This window comes from Rattus norvegicus, chromosome 12, assembly GCF_021556685.1.
Source record: "Rattus norvegicus strain SHRSP/BbbUtx chromosome 12, alternate assembly SHRSP_T2T, whole genome shotgun sequence".
Lineage (NCBI taxonomy): Eukaryota > Metazoa > Chordata > Mammalia > Rodentia > Muridae > Rattus > Rattus norvegicus.
The window spans coordinates 15942393-15955909 of NC_141545.1; the positions used below are offsets into that span (position 1 = coordinate 15942393).

At 41.1% G+C, this 13517-nt stretch overlaps 1 protein-coding gene across 1 annotated transcript in view; it reads right to left on the reverse strand.

Moving 5' to 3' along the window:
- The window catches only part of Cyp3a23-3a1 (cytochrome P450, family 3, subfamily a, polypeptide 23-polypeptide 1), a 28782-nt gene that overhangs the window by 8105 nt on the left and 7160 nt on the right, over positions 1-13517 (reverse strand). Inside the window, exons 4-11 of the mRNA NM_013105.2 lie at positions 12701-12800; positions 10964-11077; positions 10802-10884; positions 10373-10521; positions 8692-8819; positions 7743-7812; positions 2554-2714; positions 600-826 (exon numbers count right to left, since the gene is read on the reverse strand). Coding sequence (NP_037237.2) covers positions 600-826; positions 2554-2714; positions 7743-7812; positions 8692-8819; positions 10373-10521; positions 10802-10884; positions 10964-11077; positions 12701-12800 — 1032 coding nt within the window. The remainder of the gene's footprint in view (positions 1-599; positions 827-2553; positions 2715-7742; positions 7813-8691; positions 8820-10372; positions 10522-10801; positions 10885-10963; positions 11078-12700; positions 12801-13517) is intronic.

A 13517-nucleotide genomic window follows, 5' to 3' on the forward strand; every position in this document is an offset into this window, starting at 1 on the left:
GGGTGAGGGATTTTTCCTTCACTAGTGCAGCCACTGGTGAGTTGACCATTCTCCTTAATAGAACTCCAACACATATGCTTATGTAAGCAACCATAAGTAAACTCAAAAGTTACAATAAATCACAAGAAAGAAAAACCAGCAGGAGGACTGGTTGAAGACAGACAGGGATTCCAAATGAATGGGAGGGAGAAAAGACAGGGCAGTGTGAGGTGAAAATGACCAGAATCCATTATCCATTCATGTAATTGTCAGAAAGTAAAAAGAAACAAGAAAGGAACCACATCTTTAAACACTAAAAATCCATTTAGGATGATGTTCTGTCACAACCCTGAGAAGCGCATTTCATTTCCACTACAAGAAAAGTGAGTCCCTGCTTCACATTGAAGTTGTTCATTAACTACTTAAGGAAGAAGGCAGAAAACATCCTGTATTTAATTGGTCTTATTTCCTTCCCATCTCACTTCCCCTCTTCTCTCTCTCTTTCCCTCTCTCTGCCATTCTCCTCACAGAGTGGATGCAAAATCAAACTTGGATCATCTTCCTGTAAGAGACATCATAGCATACACAGGCCTGCATAGTGCAGAATGCGGTTCTGGTACCTTTCTGGGCGAAATTCCTCAGGCTCTGGCCAGTGCTGTGGATCACGGTGAAGAGCATAAGATGGAATCATGACCACTGACCCTTTGGGCATAAACACACCATTGATTTCAACATCTTTTTTACAGACTCTCTCAAGTCTATTACCAATTGGATACAATCTGAGGGTTTCATTCAACACCATATCCAGGTATTCCATTTCCATCACAGTATCATAGGTGGGAGGTGCCTGGGAAAAAGAAAAAGACTTGTGCTGAGATCTTAGATTAACTTTCAACTGTGTCTAGTGTTGAATTCTCAGTGGGCCCAAAGTCAAGCTCAGCAACTCACGGGATCTTAGTTAGTACTTACAATAAATTTTAAAAGGTTTGTTAAACTGTTTTATTTTATATATGTAGGTGTTTTGCTTCCATATGTTTATGTATGCCAGTTGAGTAACAGTGCCCACAGAAGCCAAAGGAGGAAATCAGATCTCCTGTAACTATGGAGAGCAGTCATTTTTATGCTGGGACTCAAGTATGGATACATCCTATGGAATAGCAGCCAGTGCTCTTAATCGTTGTGCCATTTCTCAAGTTTCTTACAAAGTGATTTGAATAACTATCACTTGGTACCTGGAAGATATCTCAATTATTTAAATGTCTAGCATTCAGTCTTGTGTGCCAAAGTTCACATATAAATCATCCATAAATCCTGACACTGTGGCACCCATCTATATTCCCAGCAGTACGTAGACTGAAATAGAATGTGACTGATGCTCATTGGCTAGACAGCCTAACCAAGTTGATATGTTCCAGGTTTACCAGAAGAGCCTATCTCAAAACACATGGTGAAAAGGGATTTAGAAATATACCCAATGTAGGTCTGTGACCTACACACACACACACACACACACACACACACACACCTGTGTGTACACATTTACATACATACAGAGAGAAATAAAGAGATGGATACCAGGTTCACACCTTGGCTTCTTTACCTATAACTATAAATAGATAGGGGGAACCATGGCACAGAGCTGAGTCAATCCATGCAGCTTAATCAAGGCCCAGGCTAGTCTTACTCGTTGCACAGAAGCTGGGACACAACAGATCCAACAGGAAATGCAGAGAGCTGAATGATAACTGTATATCCTTAACATCACACAGTTTATGTGGATGTTGCTTGCTTGGAACTCTGTGGTTCTAGATAATAGACACACCAGTCCAAGCCCTGTGTCACAACAACCTTCTGTTGCCATGAGAGGACTTATTGCTCATTTCTCCTTTTGGGGCCCTTTTATGATAATTACTAAATGGTGCTGGGAAAAAATAGCACTTATGTTCTTGTTACAAATTATCAAGGGCTGCTGAGACAGCTCAATGAGCAAAGGCACCTGACCAGATTTGGACCCCTAAATTTTACATAGTGGAAAGAGAAAACCAGTTTCTTCAAGTTGTCCTTTGAACTCCACACACATGATGCAGCACACATTCCCACATATGTATATACACTCATGTACATACATACATACACACATACATGTATACATACATACATACATGTAAAAAATACTGGAATTGGAAAGATGGCTCAGTGATTTATGTGCTTGCTATGCAAGTATAATGACCTCAGTTCAGGATCTACTTAAAAATGACACATACTAACACACACACACACTCACAAATATACACACATTTGTAATCTTAGTGCTCACACAGCAAAGAAAGAAAGTGACAACTGGAGATTCCATAAAGTTCAGGGGCCAGAATGCCCGGTATATACAGTAACAAAACAATGAAACCCTGTGCAAAACAAGGTAGAAAACAAGGACCAGCCTCAAAGATGTCCTCTAACCTTTACACACACACACACACACACACACACACACACACACACACACACACCATTGCAGGTGACAAGAAAGGGTCTTTGTTGAGGCTTTTCCTTTTCCCTCCTATACCATCCTCTCACCTTATTGGGCAGAGCCCTGTCGATCTCCTCCTGCAGTTTCTTCTGTGTATCTGGGTGAGTGGCCAGGGAATGCAGGACAAAGGAAAGTGTGCTGCTGGTGGGTTCATATCCAGCAAAAATAAAAATGATTGACTGGGCTGTGATCTCCATATCGGATAGGGCTGGATGTAAGAAAACATCTCAGGTGAGTCATGTCAGAATGGACCATAACAGAGGAGATGAGGAGAAAATCATAAGTCATGTCAGGATGTCTCCTAAACCTAAACTGGACTAGAAACCCACACTCAGTGACTATCTTTAAAATTAATATTTATTTAAGCAATCTAAAATAAAACAGGCCTCTGGCTTCAATTTGCACCTCAGAGTTAACCATGTGGCACAGTTCTCTGGACCCAAATACCGCCCTGAGAGAGCTGGTGTCCCATGACTGCTGTACTCCTAAGTTTACAGATGAGACAAACACTTTTGCTCCAATAACTGGCCAAAGAGTGACCAACCAGGAGACCACAGGGCTCAGGAACTGCAGACAAATGGGGACAGGATCCTTCCGGTCTCTATCTGCATCCCAAAGTTAACCCGAGGCAAAGATCTCCAGACCCAAAATCTGCCAAGAGAGAGCTGGTCTCCCAGCAGCACTGACACTCCTAAGTTCACTGGCTCACAGGAGGAACTGGCTCTCATTAGAGACAGCAAGACCAACTAACACCAGAGATAAACAGATGGTGAGAGACAAGCACAAGAACCTAAGCAACAATCCCATATACAGCCACCAAACCCAGACAATATTGCATCTGCCAAGGAGTGCATGCTGGGAGGCTTTGGCAGAATCTGAACAAATGTTTACAGCCAACCATTGAACTGAGAACAGAGTCCACAATAGAGGAGTTAGAGAAAGGACTGAAAGAGCTGAAGAGGTTTGCAACCCCATAGGAAGAAAAACAGTATCAACCAGCCAGATGCCCCAGAGTTCCCAGGGACTAAACCACCATCCCAAGAATACAAAAGGATGGACTTATGGCTCCAGTCACATATGTAACAGAGGATGGCCTTGTTGGATATCAATATGAGGAGAAGCCCTTGGTCCTGTCAAGATGTGATGCCCCAGTGTAGGGGAATGCCAGGGCAAGGAGGTGGGATGGAGTGGGCAGGGGGAGCACCCACACAAAAGCAGAGGGAGATGGCAGGTTTCTGTGGGGAAATTGGGGAAGGGGATAACATTTGAAATGTAACTTTAAAAATATATAATAAAAGAGAAAAATGTTTAAAATAAGAAAAAATAAAAAGAAAGATAAAAGAACCTAAGCAACAAAAACCAAGGCTATTTGACATCATCAGAACCCAGTTCTCCCACTACAGCAAGTCCTGGATTCCCCAAAACACCATAAAAGCAAGATTCAGATTTAAACTCATATTTCATGATGATGATAGAAGACTTTAAGGAGGACTTAAATAACTACCTTAAAGAAATACAGGAGAACACAGATAAACTGGTAGAATCCCTTAAAAAGGAAGCATAGACATCCCTTAAAGAATGACAGGAAAAATACAACAAAATGGGTGAAAGAATTGAACAAAACCATCCAGAATATAAAATTGGAAATAGAAACAATAAGTAAATCACAAATGAAGAAAACTCTGGAGATAGAAAACCTAAGAAAAAGATCAGGAGTCGTAGATGCAAGCATCACCAGCAGAATATAAGAGGTACAAGAGAATCTCGGGTGCAAAAGATATCATAAAAAAAATTGACACAACCATCAAAGAACATGCAAAATGCAAAAAAAAATCCTAACAAAGCATCCAGGAATTCTAGGACACAATGAGAAGACCAAACCTAAGGATAATGGGTACAGAAGAGACCAAAGACTCCCAACTTAAAGGGACAGTAAATATCTTCAACAAAATTGTAGAAGAAAACTTCCCTAACCTAAAGAGATTCCCATGAACATACAAGAAATTCCTCCCATCACATAATAATCAAAACACCAAATGCACAAAGCAAAGAAAATATTAAAAGCAATAAGGGGGGAAAGATCAAGTAACCTATCAGAATTACACCAGACTTTTCACCAGAGACTTTGAAAGCCAGAAAATACTGAGAAGATGACATATGGACTCTAAGAGAACACAAATGTCAGCCCAGGTTACTATATTCAGCAAAACTCTCAATTAACATAGATGGAGAAACCAAGAAATTCCATTACAAAACCAAATTTTTACAATATCTTTACACAAATCCCTACAAAGGATAATAGATGGAAAAGTTCAACACAAAGAGAGAAACTACACCCTAAAAAAATCAAGAAAGTAACTTCTTTCAACAAACCCATAAGAAGAAACCGACACAAATGTAATTGAAACTCTGAGAACAAAAAACAAGAAACAATGATCACTTTTCCTTAATAACTCTTAACGTGAATGGATTCAATTATCGAATAAAGAGACAAAGACTAACAGACTTAATACATAAACAGGACCTGGCATTTTGCTGCATACAGAAACTGTACCTCAGTGACTAAGACAGACACTACCTTAGAGTAAAAGGCTAGAAAACAATTTTCCAAGCAAATGGTACCAAGAAACAAGTTGGAGTAGCCATTCTAATATTAAACAAAATCAACTATCAACCAAAAGCTATCAAAACAAATAAGGAAGGACACTTCATACTCATCAAAGGAAAAATATACCAAGATGAACTCTCAATTCTAGACATCTATGTTCCAAATGCAAGGGCAACCACATTTATAAAAGAAACTTTACTAAAGCTTTAAGTACACATTGTACCTCACACAATAATAGTGGGAAACTTCAACATCCCACTCTCATCAGTGGACAGATCATAGAAACAGAAACTAAACAGAGACACAATAAAACTAACAGTAGTTATGAACCAAATCCATATAACAGATCTATAGAACATTTCATCATAAAACAGAAGAATATATCTTCTTCTCAGCATCTCATGAGACTTCTCCAAAACTGACCATAAAATCTGTTACAAAACAGGCCTTGACAGATACAAGAAGATTGAAATAATCCCATGCATCCTATCAGATCACCGCAGACAAAGGCTTGTCATCGATAACTACAAAAACAAAAACAAAAATAAAAACAAAAACAAAAAAAGCCCACATACACATGAAAGGTGAACAACACTCTACTCAGTAATAACTTGGTCAAAGAAGAAATCAAAGACTTTTTAGAATTTAATGAAAATGAAGGCAAAACAGACCCAAACTTATGGGACACAATGAAAGCAGTGCTAGGAGGAAAACTTATAGCTCTGAGTGCCTCCAAAAAGAAACTGGAGAGAGCATACACTAGTAGCTAGACAGCACATCTGAAATCACTGAACCAAAAAGAAGCAAATACACCCAAGAGGAGTATATGGCAGGAAATAATCACACTCAGGACATAAATCAACCAGGTAGAAACAAAAGGAACTATACAAATAATCAACAAACCAGGAGCTGGTCCTTTTAGAAAATTAACAAAATAGATAAACCCTTAGCCAGACTAAGAGCAGAGCACAGAGAGAGTAGCCAAATTAACAAAATCAGAAATGAAAAGGGAGGCATAACAACGGAACCCAAGGAAATCCAAAAAATCATCAGATCCTACTGTAAAAGCTTATACTCAGTAAAATGGGAAAATATGGAAGAAATAGACAATTTTCTAGACAGGTACCAGATACCAAAGTTCAATCAGGATCAGGTAAACCATCTAAACAATCACATAACCCCTAAAGAAATAGAAGCAGTCATTAAAAGTCTCCCAACCAGAAGAAGCCCAGGATCAGTGCAGAATTCTATCAGACCTTCAAAGACAGTCTAATACCAATACTCTTCAAACTACTTCACAAAATAGAAACAGAAGGAACACTATCCAATTTGTTCTGTGAAGCCACAATCATACTCATACCTAAACCACACAGAGACCCAACAAAGAAAGAGAACTTCAGACCAATTTTCCTTATGAATATCGATGAAAAAATTAATAAAATTCCTGCAAACCAAATCCAAGAACAAATCAAAAAGATCTACCATCATGATCAAGTAGACTTCATCACAGAGAGGCAGAGATGGTTCAATACACATAAACCCATCAAAGTAACACAGTGTATAAACAAACTCAAAGAAAAAAAAAACATGATCATCTCATTAGACCCTGAGAAAGCATTTGACAAAATTCAACACCTCTTCATGTTAAAAGTCTTGGAAAGATCAGGAATTCAAGGCCCATACATAAACGTAGTAAAAGCCATATACAGCAAATCAGTAGCCAGAATCAAACTAAATGGAGAGAAACTTGAGGCAACCCCACTAAAATCAGGGACTGGCAAGGCTGCCCATTATCTCCATACCTATCCAATATAATACTCAAAGTCCTAGCCAGAGCAATCAGTCAACAAAAGGAGGCCAAAGAGCTACAAATGGGAAAGAAAAGTCAAAATACCACTATCTGCAGATATGATAGTATACTTAAGTGACCCCAAAACCTCCACCAGAGAACTACTAACCCTGATAAACAACTTCAGGAAAGTGGCTGGTTATAAAATTAACTCAGACAAATCAGTAGCCTTCCTCTATCAAAGGATAAACGGGCTGAGAAAGAAATTAGGGAAATGATACCCTTTGCAATAGCCATAAATAATATAAAATACTTTGGTCTGACTCTAACCAAGCAAGTATGACAAGAACTTTAAGTCTCTGATTTTTGAGTGCATAAAAAAATAAAGAGAACCAGTGCGTTTGTTCAAGAGGGTTTCCCCAGAAGCTATTTACACATCACGCAAAGGAAAAGTAAATCTTTACCACGGATTAGGGTAGAGAAAACATGCCCAACAGGGTCTCGCAGAAAGGTTCAGCACCCTTTGGGTACATGCCCCCTGACAGGATGATTAGACATAGAGTCTAGGCAGAGCTCTGAGACTGTGTGCTGGGAAAGACACAAACTACACCTGTGCTCATGCAGTTAACACGGAGACCACTGGAGATGTCCATCATGACCACACTTTATGTTAGGAGCTAAGTTATGCCCATGTGCATCCAGAAAATTCCATGTTGATAACAGCCATGTCTGTCTTTCAGTAACTCGGCAGAGGTATCATTCTACTTAGAAAAGCACTTGTACAGCCCATCTACTTCCCAAGAGCTTCCTTGCCCACGAACCAGGAAGGACTTGCTTACCTGTATGAGATTCTTTGTCTTTAGAATCATTATGAGCATTCATCATCAGCTGAAGAAAATCCACTCGATGCTGGAAACAGAAGGAGAATTGCAAAAGTGGAAGGGCAAGGGCAAGGTCAGAGGTCAGAGGTGGATCAGAAGTGCAGAAGCATAATTCTCTCCTGCCTGAGAACATGGCTCCCATAAATTCAAAACTGTGGCTATGATTGCTTTAGTCATCAAGGAACAAAAGCAGGAGTGGCTAAATCCAGAAGTTACTAGCTTCCACATCAGCCACTTTTACAGTAAACTACAAGAGATAGGACTTTAAGCAATTACTCTAAATTTTTGAAAATGTTTTTGAAGGAGAAGAAAATAGCATTTCCCCTTTTTAATCATTTTTATTTGTTATTGGAAAGTTTCATACATGTATACAACCAGATACAGTCATCTCCACCCCATTATTTCCTCCATCGAATTCCTTCTCTATCATCTGTAGTCTGTAATATTTCTTTTCCACAGTCCGGGCCCTCTTCTAAATCACTCACTGAGTCCAAATAGTCATGCACACACATGCAGGGCTGTGGGACCATCCACTGACACATGGGAAACCTACCAGTGTCCACACCCTCCCTTCACAACTATCAACTGCCAATTGTTCCTCAGCAAAGGATAGAGTTTGGAGAGATCCTGTTACATCTGTGCTCTTGGTCAGGCCTTATGCCATGCTGATTTTTTTTTCTTTATTTCAGTCCTTATGAAAAGTACTCTCTCTTTCATTCCTATTGCTAAGGGTTAATTCCTGGCTTATTCTCAATCAACATTTTAAAAATCTAACTCCTCCTCCCCCAGAAAATATAAATATTCTTTCTAAGTCTAGCCTTATCTGTCTATCATTAGCGCACATTACCTATTCACAGCCCAACATGTTGTCAAAATGTGAACCTCTCATGAAACCACCACTCATTACCTTCTGCACAGAATCCAGGCGGGTTTCCTTCATTCTGTACACAAATTTTTTGAAAAATTCTATTGAATCTTTTGGGAACATGCAGATGTTTAACATCTCATATACTGGCGTGAGGAATGGAAAGAGTACTGGAAAAGAAAAAATAAGGTTTAAAGGAAATGCAAGTTTCATTTAAATAAATCATAAAGCAATCCCAAGAACAAGTCACCAGTGTCTCAACAAGAAGCCATCTCTCCAGGACCTGGCTCACGCTGGGTCAGAACTATACTGCTTCCACACGTTGGAGTAACCAAAGCTGCCATGTGATGCTTAAGTTTAACTCGACTCCTGGAGTTCATGTGGATTCACAAAGAAAATACAAGGGCCATTAGGATGGCACAATAGCTAAAGGTTCCTGCAGAGAAGACCGACTACCTGTTTGATCCCTGGAACCCACCCTGTGAAGGGCAGAACCAACTGCTGCAAGTTATCCTCTGATCTACACATGACACAAAAACACCAAGTCACACAGACACAAAACGAACAGTCAGGGCTATACAGTGAAACTCTGTCTCAAAAAAATTAAAAAAGAAAATTTTAAAAAGCCAAGCTCAAGGACAGGTGATCAACACTCAGAAAGAAAAAAAATCACAAACACTGGACATAGTAACATTCGCTTTATTTAATATTGTGCTAAATGAAAGAGGCCTGTACAGATACCCCATAGTCTATGATCTCATTGATGTGGAATGCCCAGAATACACAGATATAGAAGAAGTAAACTGATGGTTGCTTAGGTCAAGATTCCGGGAAGGTTACAACATAGCTAGAACAGAATACACTATGACTGACATTGGTAATGGACTAGGTTGGCCTTCAGTCAATGTTGATCCCTAAGAAATGAGAGTACTGAGAATGAGGGGCTGTTTAGTGCTGTACCCTAAATGGAGCATCTATATTAGCACCTCACACATCAAGGCCCAAGGAACATCATGAAGGCAGGAGTGGAAATAAAGTCAGAACCAGGAATGGGGAGCAAGGAACCATTCCCTGGAGATGGCATGGTCCTCACCTGAACTGACAGCCTGCACGTAGCAGGCAGCACTGAATTGTATGGACTGGATACCGAAGCAAAGAAAGAGACAGGAAATGGGGAGGAAGATGTGTCTCAGTATCTAAGTGATATGGGAAGTTAGAATTAGGGGTGGGTGTAGTCAATATCGTGCCTTATAATCTTGCAACCATGGAGAGTTCTGGATTTATAGAGAGCCAAATTTGTATTTATCCAAATTTCTATTTATACAAATTTGTATTTATACAAATGAAAGAATTCTAAAATAAAACCAGGACTCAGAAGTGAACAATGTAATCCCAGCACTCAAGAGGCAGAGGTAGAGGGATCACTTTAAGTTCAAGCACAGCCTGGTATACAGAGCAATTTTCAGGCCAGCTAGAGCAAACGGTGAAAACCTGTCTCAAAGAAAAATGTTCAAAAAGAGAAGTAATTGGTCTACATGCCTCTGAATGCACTGAAAATACTGAACTGTGCCTTTAGGGGATGAATTACATGGCAGATGAACTATACACCACTAGAGCCCTACAATCAGGGAAGTGAGGAAGAGAAAGGCAGAACTGACAAACATAATCACTGACAAACATGACAAGGGCAATGGAACACAAGGCAGAAGAACCACCCACATACCTACTGACAAGAACAACGGATCAAAAAAATCAATTCTTAAGAGCTTCTTGGCTTTCTCCACAAAAGGATCCTTCGGGTTGTTGAGGGAATCAACATTCACTCCAAATGATGTGCTGGTGATCACATCCATGCTGTAGGCACCAAACACTCTGTGGGGAGACAGGTGTGGGAGTGTAACAGATGCATCAGGGCGTGGGAAAGTATTCATATTCTCAGGAGACAAGCAAAGCCTTGTGAATATGGATCAAGCCCTTCCCAGCCTACCCACCCTCTACCCCTGCAAACTTCTTACTGTCACACTTGTTCCTTTTTAAACTGTATATAATGTCATCTGGTGTCCAAAGGGACAGGGACAAGTGGCTAGACTGTGTAAGCAGCACCCCAGTTACCCTTCATCTCCCAGAACCACAGGAATGGACCAGCACTCACTCTTTCACAGGGACAGGTTTGCCTTTCTCTTGCCTCAAGTATTTTACCAAAATGTCTCCATACTGTTCGATGACAGGGAACATCTAAACAAAACAAAAAACCATCCGCAGTTATGATGGGGACTCCAGTCACACAGGCTGCACTTAAAAGAATTTCACTCACCTCCTTGAGTCTTCCACTGGTGAACGTGGGTGACAGCAAGGCTCTATATCTCTTCCACTCCTCATCCTTAGATACAGAGATGGCTTTCCCCATAATCCCCACTGGGCCAAAATCCTAGAGTCCAAACAAAAAGCCAATGTCAGAATGCCTCACAGGCTATGAGAAATTAGGTGCCTTCTCAGATGGTTCCATCCCTTTATACTCCAGGATTCTTTTAAATGTAAATTTCTCTGTAGTTGGAAAACTAGTTCTATGGTTAGGGAGAAGATGAGAACAAGCCTTAGTCAAACTCCAGAGCTATACCAAGGCATTAGGCTTAGAGAGAGATAGAAAGTGAACTTGGCATCAGACAAGTTCTCCAGGTCTGTATTTACAACATGAGCTATATGTAAAGGATGTCTTTATATGGTGTGTGTCTGTCTGTGTGTCTGTGTGTGTCTCTATGTATATGAGTGTACGCATGAAGACTAGTGCACATGCCCATGTATGCTCATGTGGGAACAGGCATCTTTCTCTATAACTCTCTATGGTATTTTTTGAGGCAAGGTCTCTCCTTGAATCTAGAAGTCTAGGGTTTGGCTAGAATTGCTAGCAAGCAAGCTCCTAGGGGGCAAATGGACTGAAGTAGAAAATATCCTCAGTGAAGTACCCCAGATGCAAAAAGACTCACGTGGGATGTAATCTTATGAGTGTATTTTAGCCGAGGAGTACAGGGTGACCACCCTAAAGTCTACAGACGCAAAGAAACTAAGTAATAAGAAAGACGCAAGGGAGGAAGACTGAGTCTCACACAGAAGAGGAAATAAAACAGACATGGGATGGCATGGAGGAAGGAAACTGGATGGGAAAGGGGTTGGGGAGGGGAACAGGGATGAGGATAAGGTGTGGGTGGGTTAGAGAGGGCTGGGAGATAGAATAGGAATCTGGGGGGGGGGGGGAGGCACCTCTGTGACTAGCCAGAAACCTGGTAAGGAAGAGGTCCTGAGAAGTCTTTGGGGGTAACCCTACCTAAGACTCCTAGTAGCTAGGGATATGGAGACTGAAGTGTCACCTCCTGTAGTCAGGCAGGACTACCAGAGGAAAGAGGGGACAGAGCAGTTCATACACAAAACCATCCACCCAAAAGATGGATCTTGCTAAAATATGTGCAGGGATAAAAGAGTCATGTGGGCTGGGGATTTAGCTCAGTGGTAGAGCGCTTGCCTAGCAAGCACAAGGCCCTGGGTTCGGTCCCCAGCTCCGAAAAAAAAGAAAAAAAAAAGTCATGTGGAAGAGTAGGGGTTAGGATTGAGTAAGCCAGGAGTGTCGAGAACACCACAAGAAAACCTACAAAAGTCAACTAACCTGGGACCTTGGGATTCACAAAGACTGAGCCATAAAAAAAGTGATTACAGTGTCTGGACTTAGGCTCCCTGAACATTTGTAGCAGATGTGTAGCCTGGTCTTCGAGTGGGTTCCCTACCAACTGGAGATAGAGCTGTCTCGGAATTGGTTGACAGCCATTGGATCTCATCCCCCTAGCTGGACTGTCTGGTTGGGCATCAGTGTGAGAGGATGCCCTTGGTCATGATGCTACTGGATATCCCATGGCAAGGTGGTTCACAAGTGGGACTTCCCCTTCTCCGAGGAGAAGAGGAGGGATCAGTAAGGGAGGGACTGGGAGGAAAGGAAAGATGCAATCAGGATGCAAAGTGAATGAATAAATAAATTAATGAGTGAGAAAACAATATGACCTACCCGCCGGTTTGTGAAGACAGAAAAGCATTCCTTCACTAGCACATTCTTGATCATTTCTGTGTCCGTGATGGCAAACAGAGGCATTTGACCATCAAACAACCTGTGTGGGGAAGACAGCTGATGAACCAGGTTCTGAAGTGAGAGCCACACACAGACTTCGATCCTAATGCTGCAGGGCCCTCACTCTGCTTATACAATACACGGTCACAGGAGTTCCCAGTTCAGCTTTGGGGTTCTGATCAGGGAAACAATGGAGTCTTTGTAAATTAACAAGTAACGTCATTCAAGACACAATGAGTTGGTTTAAGACAAAACGGCCCTGAAAGACTTAGAAACAACAAGTGGAAATTTGCCCAGTCTAGATGTATATACATGAGAGTTACCTATACAATTTTCTATGAATTTGAATATTTGAAATACTGCAAGGGGCTGAAGAGATTGCTCCACAGTTAAGAGCACGTGTTGCTCTTGCAGTGGACCCAAGTTTGGTTCCTAGGATGACTTACAACCACCTGTAACAGCAGGTCCAGGGATATTCAATACAATCCTCTACAATCATGTACACACACATGAACAGAAACAGAATTAAAAGTATTGAAAGTAGAGGCTTAAATATTAAATACAGGGCTGGAGGGATGGCTCAGCGGTTAAGAGCACTGACTGCTCTTCCAGAGGTCCTGAGTTCAATTCCCAGCAAGCACATGGTGGCTCACAACCATCTGTAATGAGATCTGATGCCCTCTTCTGGTGTGTCCGAAGATAGTGACAGTGTCATATACGTTAAAAATCAAATACGGCCCAGGCGCTGCGGGAGCCG